A 19629-nucleotide genomic window follows, 5' to 3' on the forward strand; every position below is an offset into this window, starting at 1 on the left:
AACCGGTCCCGTACTGGTCCGAACCAGTTCTGTACCGGTTCTCCAACAATAAACTATCGGTACCGGATTCCACGCTGATCCGGTACCGATCCCAGGCCCGACCGGTACCGCAGACCATGGTTGTAACATAAGTGAAACTCATATCCGACCTAACCTTCAGTATGAACATGCTCTATCCACATTGGCCCACCTAAGAGTGGGAACATATTTTGCACCATAATACTAAATGGGTCACATATGCAGCTGCGCAATGCTAATTTAGCCACACAAATGGCCACATAATGCTAAGTCAACTGTCTTTTCAGTCCATATATAGTATAACCACGTACATTAACTATATATCGGCAATGCACTCCAGTCAAGGGGCCACATGCATGTATACGGTCACATATGCAGCCTCATGCACCACAGTTTAGAACACTGACATTCAGCAGAAATTCAAAAACAATGTACTTGAACTAGAATTTACTTGGCCAAAAAATTATAAAGTGGATTGAAGGTCTGATTAGTTTTTACCCAGGTGTCATTTAGCAAATGTCTAGCTCTGATTAGTTTTAGCATTAAAGGATTTATAAAGTATTTAAAAGATGTATAGAATATCACTATAATGCAAGCCAGTTGTTGACATTGATTATAAGTTGATGTAATGAGAATCTTGTGATATCGGCCATAAGTTTGAGCACCAGTGGTAAACTTGGATCTATTTAATTTATTTCATAGACTCTTATGTATATATACATATACATAGGCATATTCATAAAAGTACATACATAATTACATATGCACATGCACAAGTAGATGTATGCATGTATGATCTCTGTTCTTCTCATTGAACATTATTTGCATTACTACTATCATATATTCACAAATGAATCCCATCAATTTCTCCCTCGGTTGTAGAAAGTAATAGTTCACTCCATGCCCGTGCAAAAATTCATGCACATACTTACAACCAAAATGAGAAAAACACAAACCTTGTCTGGGGACATAGACTGAAGATTTTCAGGGATTTCTCTCTGCGTTTTAAGCTTTAGCTCTTCATTATTTTCAATTGCCTGAGATGCATTATTAAAACATGTGTCAACAACTGCAATAACAAAACCCAGACAGCAAGATGAGTTTTACACTAGAACATGAAAAGCCCAGTAGCAACAAAGCTTCTCGGGGATGCATAACTAGTGAGAAATGGTAACCTGTTAAAAGCATGTTCAGGAAGACAGATACTTTTGCATGCAACAATAACCAAAGGGAAATCCTTATTGCAAATCAATAAGCAGCAAAAGAAAATCAGTTGTACTCAGAGATTAATCAAATATAATTAAAGATCTACAGATAAAGCAAGTAATTCAATTTAAGTTCAAATTTCTGCTAGCATCCATTGCATTTGATTTACCATAATTGTTATTGTTGCTGGTGGTCCAAACCGAGAACGATTGACACAGCGGTGTGAACGGGGTTCCGTCTGAGTTGTCTTGGTTGGTGTTGGTTACGCTCCACCTTCCACCGGAAAACCTGCAAGCAAGCCTCGCACCACCACTGGGGTAGTGGGGGCCCTCCGACGATCAAGTCAGAGGAGATTGGAGGAGGAGGAGAGATGATAATCGCAAGCAAGAGAGTGCTCTGGAAGATATTGCTTACCCCCCCTTCTCCCCCCAGCCGCATATATACCTGGCTGGGGGGTCTCTCAGGGGGGTTTGTCATCGTGGGGCGCGATGGAGTGGCCACTGACATGGCCGTTACAGGGCGTCGTGGAGCAGCGCTGGGTACGGCCATGACAGGGCGTAGTGGAGTTCCGCTTTGTACGGTTGATACAGGAGATCGTGGAACAGCATCGGATACAGCCGTTGCAGGGAGTAGTGGAGCAGGAGGTCTCGGCGTGCCTCTGGGAAGCAGCCTGTCGTTATCAAGAGATCTCCGACTCGGGGTCGGAGTGCTGGATCAGGGGGCAGCCGACTCGGGGTCGGGCTGCGTTGCTGAGGACATCCGACTTGGGGTCGGATTGCTAGATTAAGGGGCAGCCGACTCGGGGTCGGGCTGCGAAGCCGAAGATGTCCGACTCGGGGTCGGATTGCTGGATCAAAGGGCAGCCGACTCGAGGTCGGGCTGTGGAGCCGAAGATGTCCGACTCGGGGTCGGATTGCTGGATCAAAGGACAGCCGACTCGAGGTCGGGCTGTGGAGCCGAAGATGTCCGACTCGGGGTCGGATTGCTGGATCAAAGGACAGCCGTAGTCTTCATGGGCGCGCGTGCCGGTCACGTGGAGCGTGGCGGCTTAGTTCCCCCGTAACAGTAGCCCCCCACTTCCGAGCCTGGAACCAGAAGGGGAACGGGTGAAGGGAGTGATGCTTCGAGATTGCCGCCATCCCTCGGAGAGGCGCGCGCGCTTCGAGCTCCCCGCCTTCTTTATGGCGTATGGCGGTTGTTGCTGATCTGGCAGTCTGAGGATTTCGGCGGACATCCTTCCTTAATGGTGTCGATTCGCCTTTGGGGCGCGAGCGACCCTTCGGCGGCCAGGCGTCCTCTGGCGTCATCGAGGCATCACCCGCCTTTCCGCCTATTTAACCGGGGACCCTCCCCCGTCCGTCTTCCTCTTTACAGACATTTTCGAGTTTCCCCTTTGCGCTGCCGTTGTTGCCGTCGGACTGTTCGCTTGCTTCTCCTTTGACGCTCTCGGAGCCGTTCTTCCTTCTCTTCCGGTGAGTTACCCCATTCTTCTACTTAGGGCTCTTCATACTTTCTCCTTTTGTACTAGTGTACCCCAGTCGTCCCGGTCTTTCCCCCCTTCTTGTCCCCGTCCTGACCGTAGGTTTATTGGCCATTAGGAATGGGCGACGTGAGAGCAGACCATATTAAGTCGGAGCTGGTCGCCGAGGACTTAGACAAACTCGTGGCTCGGTACCACCTTCCCGAGGCCTGCAACGTTACGCTCCCGGGGCCTGAGGAGAGGATGTCCCATCCTCCTCCAGGGAAGATCGCCATCAATGAGGGCATTCTCCAGGCTGGGTTCCGCTTTCCCCCTTCGGACTTAGTCGTGCAGGTACTCCGGGGTTTAAGAGTTGCGCCGACGCAACTGGTGCCGAACTCGTGGCGTGCCCTGACGGTCTTCCAGGTTCTCTGCCGCATGCACGAGATTCCCGCCACTCTGAATGTTTTTTGGGAGTTCTACAGCCTGAGTGGCCACCCCCAGGACAAAGGGTGGTGGTGCTTTGCGGCGCGGCGAGGGTGCGGCCTCGTCAAAGAGGCTCCTTCCTCCATTCACGGCTGGAAGGAGCGTTTCTTCTTCATCGATGTAGATCCCTCTTGGGGAATCAGGGCGACCTGGGAGACGCCGATGAAGTCCCCGATCGGCCTATCGAGACTGTCGAGGGAGGAATCCGATGGCTTGGCCGCCTTGAAGGGGTTGGTTGCCGAGGGCCAGCTCCCCCCGGTGGCCCGCCTTATTTCCGAGGATACCTTGGTGAATGTCGGTCTGAGCTCGGTCCCCACCGACCGTGAGCCTGCCACCATTTCTTTTTTGACTCTTTTCTCCTCTTTCGTCTCGTTCTTTCCTTCGGTTTCTCAGCCCTCGACCATCTCGTTCTTGTTGCAGAGATTGACGACGTCATGCGGTCGGACAAGGGACCGGCTGTTGGTAGGTCGTCCCTACTGGAAGCGGTCCGGAGGAGGAAACGAGCTCCTCCGAGCGGGGCCCCGCCGGCGAAGAAGTCCCGCAAGGAGGTACCTCCGACGCCGACCGACGAGTCCGGGCCCACCGATCAGGGAGACGCCGTGGGCACGGACCGGCAGCTGACGCTGTATCAGCCCTCCGGTGGTGAGACTGCCGCTATTCCGGAGGTATCATCCGAGCCCGCTCGAGACGGACGGGTCGGACGTGATCGGTCCCCGGCCCGGCCTTCGACTCAGCCGGCTCCTGATGATCCGAGGAGGGACGCGCCGAGGCCCCGGCCGAGCGGGGCCCTATCAATTCCTGGAGTGACCCCCGCCCCGAGCACAATCAGCAGGACTCTTCCCCAGGCGATGGATAAGGGTAAGGCTGCAAAACCACCATCCGGCTCCGGGGAGAAATCGGGGTCGGCCTTCACTACCGATGGCGCCCGAAACCTCATCGAAACAGTGCTGCTGGAGAAGGACCGTCGGCGGGTCCGGGAGTTGGGGGTCTCTGACGTCGGGGCTGCCAGCTGTGTCTGTCTCATGTCGGTGAGTATTCTTCTGGCCGCTTTTCACCATTTATTAGCTCTGTTGTTCTCCGCCTGACGCCCTCACTTTTCCTATCTCTTAGCTCGCCCAGTACATGATCCGTCTAGAGGAGTGCTACAAGGAACAGGCGGGGCTTCTGGCGAAGGCCGAGGACCGACTGAAAGCAGTGGAAGAGGGAGGCCAGGCTGTGGCGGGCAGGACGACCGGGGACCTCGAGGCGAGGCTCCGGGAGGCCGAAGAGCAGGCACTCGGCTTCGCCGCCCTCGAGAAGCAACTGTTGGAAGCTCGGGAGCAACTCAAAGTCGCCTCGGGCCTCGAAAGCAGGGTTAAGAAGGCGGAGGAACGAGCTGAAAAGCAGTCCCGGAAGGTCGCGGACTATCGAGAGAGGTGGGAGAAGGCTCAGCGGTCTGCCGACAGCGCCCGCAACCGAACCCGGTCTCTTGAAGCCAAACTGGGCGAATTGGAGTCAGCCTTGGAGAGGTCCCGCGCGAACGACCAAGAGCTCCGTTCGCGCCTAGAGGAAGCTGAGGCCGCTCGCACTGCTGCCGAGGCGGAGCGTAAGGAGGCTCAGGCTAATCTGCTGAGGGTCTCCTCCGAGGCTGAAGACCAGATTGTGGCGAAGGTCTTGGAGGCTAAGGCTCAGATTACGGAGCGAGCAGAGGCGGCGCTGACCGAGAAGAGTGCGGAGATCGGGCTCCAGGCGGTACAGGCTTATCGTCAGTCCGCCGAGTTCACCCGTGATATGTCGGAGGCGGTACGGGCCTATCGTCAGTCTGACGAGTTCGTCCGTGACGCGTCGGACGCGGGGTCCGAATCCTTCATCTTAGGCTTCGAGGAGGGCCTGGCAAGGGTGTCGGCTAAGTACCCCGAAGTTGACCTGAGTGGGATTTCCCTTCTCGACTCCTCTCCGGCGCCATCGCCTGCTGATTCTCCTACCGCCTCCCTACCCCCTGCGGACGAGCCCGACGCTCCCGACCCGGGGGTTCCTCCAAGCTGACCTCTTGTACCTTTCGTTGTCCTCTTTTTTTGTATGTCGGCATTTTGCCAAATTGTATGGGCCTTGGCCCTGAAACAATGAAAATTAATACAAGTCGAATGTTTCTTCATCTCGCTTTCGTCCTCCTCTTTTTTTTTTCTTTTTAACCCTTGGCAGCGTCTTGCCGACTCCTGACTCTCGAAGTTCTTCCGGCCCTAAGCCAGGCATCCGAGGGTTAGGCCTCAGGAAATTCTTCCGGCGCTAAGCCAGGCATCCGAGGGTTAGGCCTCAGGAAATTCTTCCGGCGCTAAGCCAGGCATCCGAGGGTTAGGCCTCAGGAAATTCCGCTCGTTGGTCGGCCAAGGCTGGCGCAAGCCAAGGCGACCGGTCGGGGCTTCAGACTAGTCTGCTACCGGGATGATCATCGGGTTAGCCTGGCATCCGAGGACCGAGCCTCGGAAGATTCCGCTCGTTGGTCGGCCAAGGCTGGCGCAAGCCGAGGCGACCGGTCGGGGCTTCAGGCTAGTCTGGTCCCGGGATGGTCATCGGGTTAGCCTGGCATCCGAGGGCCGAGCCTCGGGAGATTCCGCTCGTTGGTCGGCCAAGGCTGGCGCAAGCCGAGGCGACCGGTCGGGGCTTCAGGCTAGTCTGGTCCCGGGATGGTCATCGGGTTAGCCTGGCATCCGAGGGCCGAGCCTCGGAAGATTCCGCTCGTTGGTCGGCCAAGGCTGGCGCAAGCCGAGGCGACCGGTCGGGGCTTCAGGCTAGTCTGCTCCCGGGATGGTCATCGGGTTAGCCTGGCATCCGAGGGCCGAGCCTCGGGAGATTCCGCTCGTTGGTCGGCCAAGGCTGGCGCAAGCCGAGGCGACCGGTCGGGGCTTCAGGCTAGTCTGCTCCCGGGATGGTCATCGGGTTAGCCTGGCATCCGAGGGCCGAGCCTCGGGAGATTCCGCTCGTTGGTCGGCCAAGGCTGGCGCAAGCCGAGGCGACCGGTCGGGGCTTCAGGCTAGTCTGGTCCCGGGATGGTCATCGGGTTAGCCTGGCATCCGAGGGCCGAGCCTCGGGAGATTCCGCTCGTTGGTCGGCCAAGGCTGGCGCAAGCCAAGGCGACCGGTCGGGGCTTCAGGCTAGTCTGCTCCCGGGATGATCATCGGGTTAGCCTGGCATCCGAGGGCCGTGCCTCGGGAAATTCCGCTCGTTGGCCATGCGCCTGTCGCTTGCAGCCCGACGGGATTTCTCCGTGGCCAGCTGCGATCGTGTTTCTCCTCTTCTCCAAGCGTTGCCTGGGGAACACCAGAAGGGCATTAAACGCTAATTGATGCGTTACCTGGAAAATCGGATCGCCAGTTGCTGCTTGCGAGGAGTGTCAGTTAAGCGGCCGCGATGCGCGCGTTCTTCGAAGCGGATGCGGCCTGGGCGCGAGCGGAGATACGTGGACCTAGGGGTACAGGCCACCCGGAGTGTCCTGCACAAAAAATGCGATTAAGGAGAATGACGCTTAGGAAATCGCGGAAAGATACGCCTTGAGAGCCGGATCGGCTCCGGATTCAATGCGCCCGCATTTATTGGAGCCACCCGTATCGGAACGACCGGGGGGCCGCAGTTTGGCTATAAATATAGGTGCAGGTGCGATGGAGCCTGCCAAGCCGGAGCTGTTCAAGTTGCCATGGATCGTGGACCTCTCTGGCGCATGGCTGAGAGACTCCTGCCGAAGGAACGGGAGGCGCGCCCCTCGCGACTTCAGCCAACTAGCCGTTTCATCTGGGATCAGCAAGGAGGGTCTCCCCGGCGGAACTCCGCTCTAGGCGTTTCATCCGGGATCACATCTCCCCTCCTTGAAGTTCAGCCTCCCGATTGAGCTCTGCACCAGACGCCTGATCCGGGACCGCGCCTCCATATGCTCTTCCCCCTCGTATTCCTTCTCTCCCCTAACACTGGGGAGGTCCGGAATATCCCTTGGAGGTGGCGTTCCTCTGGAGGCAGCGGGAGCTTCGTCGGCGGCGGCTCCTCATCCTCTTCGTGGGGCGTGGATGGCGCCTCCGGTTGGAGGCAGTGTGGACTTCTCCTTCGTCCACTTCTTCATCCGCGCCGGCTCTTCATCTCTTTCGTGAGACGCCGATGGCGCCTCCGGTTGGAAGCACCCACTTCCGACGGGATTGCAACCGCTTCAGATGGAGGTTTCGGGATCCCAGATCTTCAGCTCCTCGGAGTCTCCACCTCTTCTTTACTTTCTTTACACCCTAATTCCCCCCTGGGAATTCCTTGTAATCACACGAGCACGCCGTTGTAACCAGAAATTATTGAAATGCAAAGTGTTATACATTTTTGAACTGTCTTTCTGGCATCGTCGTTCTACTGGTAATACATCCGCAGGTTAGCGGAATTCCAGCTCCTTAGAATTTCTCGACCATCTAGGGCCTCCAGCTGGTAGGAGCCAGGTCGGTTTACCCAGCGAACCTTATATGGGCCTTCCCAATTTGGCGCTAGCTTCCCACCTTCCGCAGGTCGAGATGCTTTAGCTCGCCTTAGCACCAGATCTCCGATTCTGAAAAGCTTCGGTCGGACCTTGGAGTTGTAATATCGGGCCACCCTCCGCTGATACATCGCCATCCGAACCTGCGCCATTTCCCTCGCTTCTTCCAAGAGATCCAGGTTCCCTCGGAGTTGTTCCGAATTGGCCTCGGGTCGGTGCGCGGCCACCCGAGGTGAGGGGAGTCCGAGCTCCACGGGGACAACGGCTTCCGTGCCATAGGTTAGGCTGAAAGGCGTCTCCCCGGTAGGGGTCCGATGCGTGGTCCGATACGCCCAAAGGACATTCTCGAGTTCTTCGACCCAAGCTTGCCCCGTCCGACCGATTCGCGCTTTGATTCCTTGGAGGATTGTCCGATTTGTGACCTCGGCCTCGCCGTTGGTTTGGGGATGCGACACAGATGTGAACCGATGCTCGATCCCGAACTCCTCGCAGAAGTCACGGAAATGCTTGTTGTCGAACTGTCGCCCATTATCCGAGATGAGGACCCGAGGTACCCCAAATCGGACAATGATGTTCTTCTTCACGAACTTCCGGACTTGCACCTCCGTGATAGTGGCCAGCGGCTCTGCCTCCACCCACTTGGTGAAGTAGTCGATTGCAACAATCAAAAATTTCCGCTGAGCTGAAGCGACGGGAAATGGTCCGAGGATATCCATTCCCCACTGGGCGAAGGGCCAGGGTGCAGTGATTGGTGCCAAGGGGACAGAAGGGACTCTCTGGACGTTGGCGTGGCGCTGGCAGGCGTCGCATTTCCGCACATGATCCTTTGAGTCCTCCAACAAGGTAGGCCAATAATAGCCTTGCCTCATGATCTTATGCGCCAAGGACCTAGCCCCCAGGTGCGATCCGCAGATGCCTTCGTGGACTTCGCTGAGGGCATAGGCCGCTTCCGAGGGGCGGAGGCACCTTAAGAGGGGGGCGGTGAACGAGGTCCGATACAGCCTCCCTTCATAGAGTACGTAGTGGGCGGACTTCATGACGAGTCGCCGAGCTTGATCTTCGTCCTCTGGGAGGATCCCTTCGGCGAGGTAGGCGACGAGCGGGTCCATCCAAGATGGCTCCGGATCAATCGCCATCACCGCTCCGGCCTCGCCGATGCTCGGGGCATCCAGGGTCTCCAGGTAGATCGCCCTCGACAAGTTGTGCGCGTCTGCGCCCACCAAGCGGGACAGCCTGTCGGCCCTGGCATTTTCGCTTCTTGGGACCTGCTGAATGTCAACACTGCCGAGGTCGGGAATGAGTGCTTGCACCTTCCAGACATAGCTCTGCATGGTCGGGCTCCGAGCCTCGAACTCCCCTCGGACCTGCCCGACCACCAGCTGGGAGTCGGTGAAGACCTTCAAACGCCGGATGCCGAGCTCCTTGGTGAGTTTGAGTCCTGTGACTAGGGCCTCGTATTCCGCCTCGTTGTTGGTCACTGGAAATCCGAACCTCAAGGCATACTCGGCTATCACTCCATCGGGACTGGTAAGGACCAGCCCGGCCCCTCCACCTTCGGGGTTCGACGACCCATCAATGTGAAGCGTCCAGATTGGGAGGTCGAGGCTGGGTGTTTCCGGCGGCCTAGGTTCCGCCTCCTGCACAGTGCACTCAGCGAGGAAGTCCGCGAGCACCTGGGCCTTGATGGCGGGTCGGGGCTGGTAGCGGATGTCGAACTCACCAAGTTCTACTGCCCACTTCACCAGCCGTCCCGCATTCTCAGGATTGCTGAGGATCTGCCGCAGTAGTTGATCGGTCAAGAGGGTGACGGGATGAGCCTGGAAATAGGGGCGAAGCCTCCTGGCCGCGGTGAGCAGCGCGAAGGCGATTTTTTCCGCCTTCGTATACCGCGTCTCGGCATCCCGTAGGACCCGGCTGATGTAGTACACAGGCTTCTGGAGCTTTGCCTCTTCCCGAACCAGTACTGCGCTGACTGCGGTTGGGGAGACCGCCAGATAGAGGTAGAGCATCTCCCCCTCTTGCGGCTTGGACAGCAGGGGAGGAGACGCCAAGTACTCCTTGAGTTGGTCGAATGCCACTTGACATTCGGCCGTCCAAAGGAAGTCTTTCGGGCGCTTCAACACCTTGAAGAACGGTTGGCAGCGTTCGGCCGATTTTGCCACAAATCGTCCGAGCGCGGCGACCCTTCCAGCGAGCTCCTGAACCTCCTTCACTTTGGTCGGAGGGGACATATCTTGGATGGCCTTGATTTTGTCAGGGTTGGCTTCGATCCCCCGCTGGTTGACAATGAAACCGAGGAACCTCCCGGCCGAAGCGCCAAAGGCGCACTTCGCTGGGTTCAGCTTCATGCGAAACTTCCGCAGGGTGGCAAAAGTCTCCTCCAGATCCGCGATGTGCTGGTCGGCATGGCGGCTCTTCACCAGCATATCGTCCACGTACACCTCCATGTTCCGGCCGATTTGCCCTTTGAAGATTTTGTTGACGAGACGCTGGTAAGTGGCGCCAGCATTCTTCAGACCAAAGGGCATTACCTTGTAACAGTACAGCCCCCGGTCTGTTATAAAGGCAGTTTTCTCCTCGTCCTGTGGAGCCATCATTATTTGGTTGTAGCCGGAGAAGGCGTCCATGAAAGACAGCAGCTGATATCCGGAAGTCGCGTCGACCAGTTGGTCTATCCGTGGAAGCGGAAAGCTATCCTTGGGGCACGCCTTGTTCAGGTCGGTGTAGTCGACGCACATCCTCCACTTCCCGCTCGCCTTCCGGACAAGTACGACATTTGCCAGCCATTCGGGGTAGCTGACCTCCCTTATGAATCCTGCCTCCAAGAGCTTGTCTACCTCCTGGTCGACCACTCGGATCCGATCCGGGGCACAGTGTCTCTTCTTCTGCTTTACTGGTCGGTGGGTTGGGTCGACGTTGAGGGCGTGAGAAATGACCTCCGGGTCGATCCCAGGTACATCGGCCGCCGACCAGGCAAATACATCAGCATTGGCTCGGAGGAATTCCACTAACCTGAGCCGAGCTTCCGAGTCGAGGTTGGCACCGACCCGGACCGTACGGTCCGGGCGACCCTCTTCAAGGGGAACTTCGATCACACCCTCGACCGGCTCCCCGTGCCGCAAAGCCACCTCGTCTCTGGCGTCAAGGGACTCGACGCTTAGGGCCTCCACGGGCTTCTTCCCTTTGAGAGTTGCTAGGAAACATTGTCGTGCGGTCGGTTGGTCACCTCGGACCTCTCCAATCCCGGCCGCCGTGGGGAACCGCATTAGCAAATGGTATGTAGAGACTACCGCGCGAAGGGCGTTCAGTCCGGGTCGTCCGAGGATAGCGTTGTAGGCCGAGGGAACACGGACGACCAAGAACCCGAGCCGCACCGTGGCTTCTGCGGGTGCAACGCCCGCAGTCACAGGCAGCTCAACGACACCTTCGGCCGAGATAGCGTCTCCAGTGAATCCTATGAGGGGGTGGATGTTTTGTGCAACACTTGTCGGGACAAGCTCATCTTTTGGAAGGCCTCGTAAAACAAAATATCAGCTGAGCTTCCACTATCCACAAGAACACGCCTTACATCATAGTTCGCCATAGTGAGGGAGATCACCATGGCATCATCATGGGGGGTCTGAACCCCCTTTACATCCTCATCACAAAAAGTGATTACATTTCCGACCCGCTGCCTCTTCGCGACGGCCACCCCTGATGCTTCCACCGAGCCCCCTGCGTTCCTCACGGGCCGAGAGCAGCCCCCAGTGATGGTGTGGATCACGCCCGCGACGGGTCGATTCTGCTCCCGAGGCTCCTGAGGGGCCGGGTCGGCCGGACGCGGGTCTGCGGGGGGACGTCGGTCGTTTACATATCGACCGAGACGCCCTCGGCGGATGAGAGCCTCGATCTCGTCCCGAAGCTGGAAGCAGTCTTCGGTGTCGTGGCCGTGGTCTCGGTGGTACTCACAGTACGCTCGAGAGGGCCTCCTCCCAGGGATTTTCTTCATCTGCCTCGGGACCGGGAGGTTCTCCCGCCCCTTGACCTCCATAAGGATCTGGGCCCGGGGGGCCAGGAGTGGGGTGTACCGGTTGAAGCGTCGGTGCGGAGAACGAGGGCGTGGGGCGCCGTGGTTTCTCGCCGGTGACGGGCTTCTGCGCCGATGTTGAGGCGTCGGGCTCCTCCTCTGGGGTGCCTCTTTTCGCCTTTTCTTCCCGAGCTTTAAGAGGAGCCTCGGCGGCCTCCTTGTTCCGGTGGGCGGCTGCCTCCTCGGCGTCTGCATACTGGTTCGCCCGAGACAACAGCTCCGGGAAGCTCCACGGCAGGCGTTTGTCCAGGGAGAAGGTGAGTCTGCCCTTCCGGAAGCCACGCTTCAGGGCTGAGAGAGCCACCTCCTGGCTCAGGTTCCGGACCTCCAATGTAGCCTTGTTGAAGCGGGTAAGGTAATCCCGCAGGCTTTCTCCCTCGTTTTGCCGGACATCAAAGAGGGAGTCGGAAACCAATCGCCGCCGGCTACTGACGGCGAAATGGCTGATAAAGAGGCGAGTGAACTGGTCAAAGGACTGGATAGAGTCAGCCTCCAGGCCGGCGAACCACGCCCTGGCTGGGCCACGGAGGGTCGCCGGGAAGGCCTTGCAGAGGAGAGGATCTGATGCTCCATGGAGGAGCATAAGAGTCCTGAAACTCTCCACGTGATCCCGCGGGTCCGCCGCCCCGTCATAGGGCTCGATCGCCGGCATTTTGAATCCCGGCGGATTTGGGGTCCGCAGGATCCTCGAGGCAAGCGCCGGTTGGGAGGAGATCTCCAAGTCGGCGAAGGGATCTTTAGAGTGGCCCTTCAGGACCTGGAGTTGTCGGTGGAGATCGTCCACCCGCCGGTCCAGGGAGCGCGACCGATGGGTGGGGGACAAGGAGCACCGAGAGGGGGACCGACTGGAGCGCGGGTTCCTTGAGGACTGGGGGGTCTGGGAACGCGCCCGGGCCCGCCTCTTGTACCCCGCGCAGCTTCGATGGGACGGTCCCGGCAGAATGGACCGTGCTCGAGAATCTCCCTCGCGCCGGCGCTCCTCCCCATGGGAGAGGAAGGAGCGCGGGTTAAGGAGGACAGGTGAGCGCTCAGGGAGCAGCGGCTCCTGGGCCCGCTGCGACGCCCGAGACATCACACCCTGCAGGTTCTGCACCGCCTCCGCGAGGGTGCGGACCTGCTGGGCTAACTGGTCGAACTGAGCGGCTTCGACCATTTGAATCGGGGGTGGAACGGTGGAGTGTTGCTGAGAATGTGTTGGAGACGCAGCGGCCTCCCGGCCGGAGGCGCGAGAGGCCCCGCGACCGGAGGCATTGGAAGCTCCACGACCACCTCGCCGTGCCATTACGATCGCTCTGAGATCAGGCCCTCCTTCTAGCGCCAACTGTTGCTGGTGGTCCAAACCGAGAACGATTGACACAGCGGTGTGAACGGGGTTCCATCTGAGTTGTCTTGGTTGGTGTTGGTTACGCTCCACCTTCCACCGAAAAACCTGCAAGCAAGCCTCGCACCACCACTGGGGTAGTGGGGGCCCTCCGACGATCAAGTCCGAGGAGATTGGAGGAGGAGGAGAGATGATAATCGCAAGCAAGAGAGTGCTCTGGAAGATATTGCTTACCCCCCCTTCTCCCCCCAGCCGCATATATACCTGGCTGGGGGGTCTCTCAGGGGGGTTTGTCATCGTGGGGCGCGATGGAGTGGCCACTGACATGGCCGTTACAGGGCGTCGTGGAGCAGCGCTGGGTACGGCCATGACAGGGCGTAGTGGAGTTCCGCTTTGTACGGTTGATACAGGAGATCGTGGAACAGCATCGGATACAGCCGTTGCAGGGAGTAGTGGAGCAGGAGGTCTCGGCGTGCCTCTGGGAAGCAGCCTGTCGTTATCAAGAGATCTCCGACTCGGGGTCGGAGTGCTGGATCAGGGGGCAGCCGACTCGGGGTCGGGCTGCGTTGCTGAGGACATCCGACTTGGGGTCGGATTGCTAGATTAAGGGGCAGCCGACTCGGGGTCGGGCTGCGAAGCCGAAGATGTCCGACTCGGGGTCGGATTGCTGGATCAAAGGGCAGCCGACTCGAGGTCGGGCTGTGGAGCCGAAGATGTCCGACTCGGGGTCGGATTGCTGGATCAAAGGACAGCCGACTCGAGGTCGGGCTGTGGAGCCGAAGATGTCCGACTCGGGGTCGGATTGCTGGATCAAAGGACAGCCGTAGTCTTCATGGGCGCGCGTGCCGGTCACGTGGAGCGTGGCGGCTTAGTTCCCCCGTAACAGTTATTATTCTGAAAGTTAAAAATAAGTAAACATGAGCATCGTTAAAAACTGGTACAATGCATGTACTCCTGGTATATGTGTTGGTTTGACATAATGAGACTCAGTATCCCCCCCCCGGCCGACCAAGTCTCGATTTGGTACCAATACGGTACAATACACCGAATACAGGGCAGTATGTACTAGTACAACAAACCATGGTTCATATATGTTTTATGACACGTAGATCACACCTCTATATACATCTAGTGCATGTATCACGGTCCACAATTTGGATTCTCAATTTCCATCCATAAGACAATTCTCAATTGCCATCCATAAGACACCTGAAACCATTTGATTTCATATTTCAGAGCATTTTAAAAAATTATGGATCATGACAAAATGAAGATTCTCAATTTTGAATAGCCTGTCTTTTAATTTGCATTGACATAATTAACATTCAACTTGCCACAAATGGATTCTAGCCCATTCACTATGTGTATACTTGTGTGAGAATGAGGATAAAAGAATAGCTCTTTGCTCAATTTAACTATTCCCCATAGGAAGGGCTCACTTCTTTCTGTGTCCTTTAATTTACCTCGTCAGTTAATACATAGCCTAAATGCCTATGAGACTACCAAGACTTCCATTGCTCTTCATTATCAGTGCCTCGAATTCCAAATTTTCATCGAGAGTGTATCATCTGGCAGGCTGCCTAAATATTGCAAAAGTGTAAAGACTACATTGGCTGCAAAGAGCTCGAAATCATGAACTGTTGCCGCTACAGGTTGTCCAAGAAGGCCCAATAAATTGAAGGTTCTAAACCCGAGGATAAGTTTTCCTCCAATGCAGCAAATACACAAAATTACATGAGTCTCATTGTTTACTTTATTATTGTTGTAGATATTTAGAGCTTCTAAACTGAAGGGTATATTTTCTCCCAGTGCAGCAAATTGATGGAACAATGCAGAGTCTCACTGTTTACTTTCTTATTACTAGTGCCTAGCACATGCACCGCATGTGCCTATTCAAGAGAAAGAAAAAGGAGGAGGAAGGGGGGGATGGGGGCAGAAGGGCCAGCCTTTTCTACAAAAAAGAGTGCAGTCGAAGCCTGGCAGGCCCCACACTAGAGGAAACTTGGGAAACCCCAATTTCAAATTGTGTACTTTATAAATATTTTTGGCAATTAGACAAGTGAGAAATCAGAATTATTTTATATAGTTGGTTGCTTTAGAAATTCATAAACTGAGTTTTAAGTTTTCAATTACTGGAATAGTTTTGAATAGGAAAGCGAAGTTTTAGGGAGCTTAGGATCCATCCTGTGAACAGGCTTGGTGTCAAAAAAATCTTGGTCATTTGGGTACTTAAGAGTCCGAGATTTACAATGATATAGTAACTCCCTTGTGACAGGTTCTATGGAGTTCCATAAGTTGCAAACTACTCACTGAACAAGTACTAACTAAACAACTACTTTTCTCCTTTCTAAGCACCTCTTTCCATCTCTTCTTTCTGTCCTTCCTGCTACTGTCCTAAAGATGATTGATCTTCAATCTCTCCTTGTTTTTAAGCAGACAAACTCCCCAGTTTATATTCCTTTTCCATTTTATCTCATTAATAATGAAAACAAAGGTGATTGGAAGCATCCAGCATACAACCTTGAGCTGACCCTTAAGCATCTATGGCACAAATTCCAGTACTCCCTATATTCTCAATCACATCACTCCCTTGCACTCCCAATATGTTCATTCTCTGGATGCAACAGCTCAAGAGTACTTTTCTTTCTTCACTAAGACTTCTGTACACACTCCTTCCATCATCCAACTGAGCCAAAATAAAGGGGTAAGTGCAGGTCAAGGAAGGAGTGAAGGGAAAAGGAGATAGAACAGGAAAAGGATGCAAAGATGCCAAAAATTTAGAATAGAAAGAATGGAAAGGAACAATAAGGAGTGGAAAGAAAGGAGAAGGTCAATTGCAAGGGAGAAGTTGGAAAGACAGTAAGTGCTTTTAAGTCAGTTTCTCTCACTATATTTGATTTAGCATCCGGTCTCTATCAAACATGTTGATGTCTTTTGGGTAAGGCTCTCCAAAGATACTGCTAAATAATGACTAACCTACCCCACCTCTTTTTTTTTCTAGCATCTTTTGGTCCAATCCTTTTTCGCTCCATGTAACAAGATCTAACAAATTTTGCATCAACAGGCTCCTCAATATTAAAATAATGCAGATAATTATTCCTATGTATACAGGAAAAAAAAAAGGCAAAGTCTTGTCATAAACTCAATAATTGGATTGAAAAGAGTTCAATATTTGAATTAGCCTGACATGAGAAAAACATATACTACGAATCAAAGAACCAAGTATAAATCAACCAGGCCAAGATCCAATACCCAACAGCACATGGATAGCATGGCAATGAAAAGGCATATGTTATGAAACAAAGAAGAAGATAACCAACAACATATGAATAGCAAGTCACCTGCTGAATACGAGCACGCTTTTGAAAAATTTGTTCTTCATAAACGGCAACTGACTGGATGAAATGCTCTACCCGATCCAATGAAACCTATACACATAAAATCCTCAAGTTAGAGAAAGTTTGACCTTACATTTTGATTCACCAACTTATTAAATATATCCACAGATCAACCAGATAATTACAAGGACACTTAAAAAATCTCGATAGAATAGTAGTGTTTAATCATATAATGCTGTAAGATGGTTAGGCCCAGTTATACTATGGGAGTATCACATTCAACACAGAATCCAATCATCATTTCTTTTATTATTTTTCCTGCTAGAGCACTATCCTTGAGTCTTGTGATATATTTAACACTAAACTCAATTCCACCTTTTGTTTTATTGATGTTTATTGCAGTGCTCTTGTGAATAGAGTAGGGAGAAGAAGACAAAAAGATTTAGGAAACACAGAACAGTAACCAAAAAGTAATGGTCAAGGTTAACTACCTGTCTTGTAAGTTCAGTGTCCGATAGGGTAAAACATTTAAATTTCAATGTTTTGACTCATGAAGATTTTGTTTCAAGATCAGCTCTCACTCATGACAATGTGAAAGATTCCCTAAATGATAAGAAAATATTTCATATCTTTAGTGGAGAAACAAGCCTCTCCATTACTTGTTTTCAAGTTCATTGTGGTCATGCTCTTAATAATGAAGCATACACATAGATACAAGATACACATCCCAAAATCATAAGATACAAATGGCCAGGATAAAAATAATAAATTAATATTTGTCTTTATATACACAGGAATATATCTATGTTTTTACCACTAAAAATTCTATAGCTCTCTCTATCTCTATCTCTATCTCTGTGTGTATGGCACATGATAGGTGAAGGTAAAATCAGGCTTTATTTACCATAATGGATTGTATATCTGGGTGTTGAATCAACACAACCTGAAACCTGCCAGCTAAGATAATTGTTCGAGAGATGTTCAAGAAATAACTGAAATGAATGTTCACGAGATGTATCTAACATGTACCAGATTCTAATTGAGGCATTTCAGAATCTGATACAGATCAAATCTAGCAACGGCTACTCTAAAAAGTATCCATACTTCACTGGTTCTCATGTCCATTAATATTAGTTTTACGAGTCTCCAATATTATAATAAAAAGGGAAAAAATGTGCAATATCGGGAGCTTCTAGTACATTAGATCTGTTGGTCCTTGTGCTGGATTCTGAGTATAAGGGAGTTAACAGTACTTGTGAGTTTGAGCAAGGTTTGTTGTACTGATACCAGGCACATTTTGGTTGCCCAGTGGTATAGTATGGTACACCACCATACCGGCACATGGCACACTACTGGAGATGAGACAGCAGCTATGCTTTGTGTTGGTACAGTACCGTATCAAACCTCTATACGACCAAAATGGTGCAGTATTCCTGGTACCGAGCAGTATGTGTCAATATAGTAAACCATGCTTGGGAGACATTTGCAAGCTCATACAATATTCTCTAAATCTATTTGGAATTATATATCAGGTGTCAAAAGGATCTGCATTTTATGGACTAAGTCATTCATTCTTTTTAAAATGCAATGGGTGGTTTATTGGCAACACTACTTTTTTGTTTTTCCCCTTAGAAGTCCTAGTAATTGTTTGCTCTATTGAAGTTGTTGCAAACATCTGTATTCAATTTTACTGTAAATTCTATTTTCGCATCTAGCTCCATAATCCATGTTGGATATGTATCGGTCAGGTGTTAGACACTAACTAGCAATTTTCGGATATGGGTAAAGAGTTGGACCCACAATAAGTTCAACCCACTATAATAATGTTAAAATGGAGCCTTTGTTCTTTTCAGAGATTGGCTATGATTGTGGGTATTAAAATTTACAAAATGTCATTTTTTTCTCAAATCCTTAAGCTAATTGGAAGTTTGGATGAGAAACATGCATTGGAGGAAACCTTAACAAACAATATCCTTTAATGTTTTATTTTATGCAATACTTAAACACATGCTTCAATTAAGATTATTTTTCCTACATATCCCCAATTTTCCTTTTCTTCCTTGCCTAGTTAGACACACAAACGCATCTCCCAATCCAATTCTCATGTCTGTGTCCATCCATCACTGCCTCTATTACTGCATACACCTTTATTCAAGGTCCGCCGTACCGGTACCAGTCGGCGTACCGGTGACCAGCCGGACCGGACTGGTACGGTACCGGTCCGGTCAGTACCTGCACGATACGGCGCGGCGCTGTGGTTGTTTTGAAAAAAAAGTGACGTACCGGTGCGAACCGGCGGCCGGTATGATGCCGGTACCAACCGGTACCAACCGGTACAAACCACGTACCGGTCGGCTCTCCTAAAAAAACCACCCGGTACCGGATTCCATGCGGATCCGGTACCGGTCTAGGGCCAAACCAGTACGTACCAGCCCGTACCGGCCGATATGGGCCGATACGGCAGACCATGCCTTTATTATTGTCAACAAATAAATTTAGCAGTGGGACTACCATGGTATGCTGTACCGGTCGGGTACCGAGGGTACCGTACCCGTACCGATGGGTACCGGTATCGGTACGCTTGGCGTACCGCATACCATACTGTACCGACACTCGGTACGCCTATACTAGTGCGGCAACGGTACGGCGAACCTTGGGGACTACCCTCCTAAACTGAAGATTTCTTATCTTCTACTTTTTGCTAAAATCAATTACTGTTGGTCTAGATATATTGGCAAAAAATCTAATCTATAGACTTAGTAAGTGGTATCCACTTAGTGCATTCACAGCTTTAGTGGAGGCTGCCTCTAAAATCATAAGCATAGAAGAAAAAAAAGAAAGCAAGAAAAAACTATAATTATACCTTAAAAGTTTTGTGATTATATTCTTGAAATCATAACATACAGGAGGGAAATCAGATAATGAAGGTTTGAATGTCCTTTCAAATTCATCTTTGACATCTGGAACAACAAGCACTTGCTACAATATAGAACGACTTCTACTTGTGGCTCAATACAGTAAAAGGAGGAGAAAAATTACCTCACCCGCATCTGTAAGATAACCACCCATTGCTGCAAACTCCTTTTTATAAATAAACATAAGCAGGTTTATCGCACCCTACAGCGTCCAAAAAACTTCAGTAAATTTGAAGCCCCTTAAATTTTTTGAGCACAGAAACCATGAAAGAGTCTCAGCTTGTTGAGCATTATGTATTTGCATTTGAGATTTTCTAAAATTGAGATTTACAACTAATAAATG

General features: G+C 52.2%; 1 protein-coding gene across 5 annotated transcripts in view; it reads right to left on the minus strand.

Annotated features, from left to right (window-relative positions):
• The window catches only part of LOC103696973 (5'-3' exoribonuclease 4-like), a 50500-nt gene that overhangs the window by 16451 nt on the left and 14420 nt on the right, over positions 1-19629 (minus strand). For all 5 annotated transcript variants that reach the window (XM_088704240.2, XM_039117855.3, XM_039117854.3 and 2 more), the window contains 3 exons: positions 19411-19488; positions 16375-16461; positions 975-1055 (listed from right to left, as the gene is read on the minus strand). In XM_088704240.2, the coding sequence (XP_088560366.2) occupies positions 975-1055; positions 16375-16461; positions 19411-19488 (246 nt within the window). The remainder of the gene's footprint in view (positions 1-974; positions 1056-16374; positions 16462-19410; positions 19489-19629) is intronic.

The sequence above is a fragment of the Phoenix dactylifera genome, chromosome 9, assembly GCF_051530095.1.
Source record: "Phoenix dactylifera cultivar Ajwa chromosome 9, Ajwa_hap1_PhDact_Kaust_v1.1, whole genome shotgun sequence".
In the NCBI taxonomy this organism is placed as follows: domain Eukaryota; kingdom Viridiplantae; phylum Streptophyta; class Magnoliopsida; order Arecales; family Arecaceae; genus Phoenix; species Phoenix dactylifera.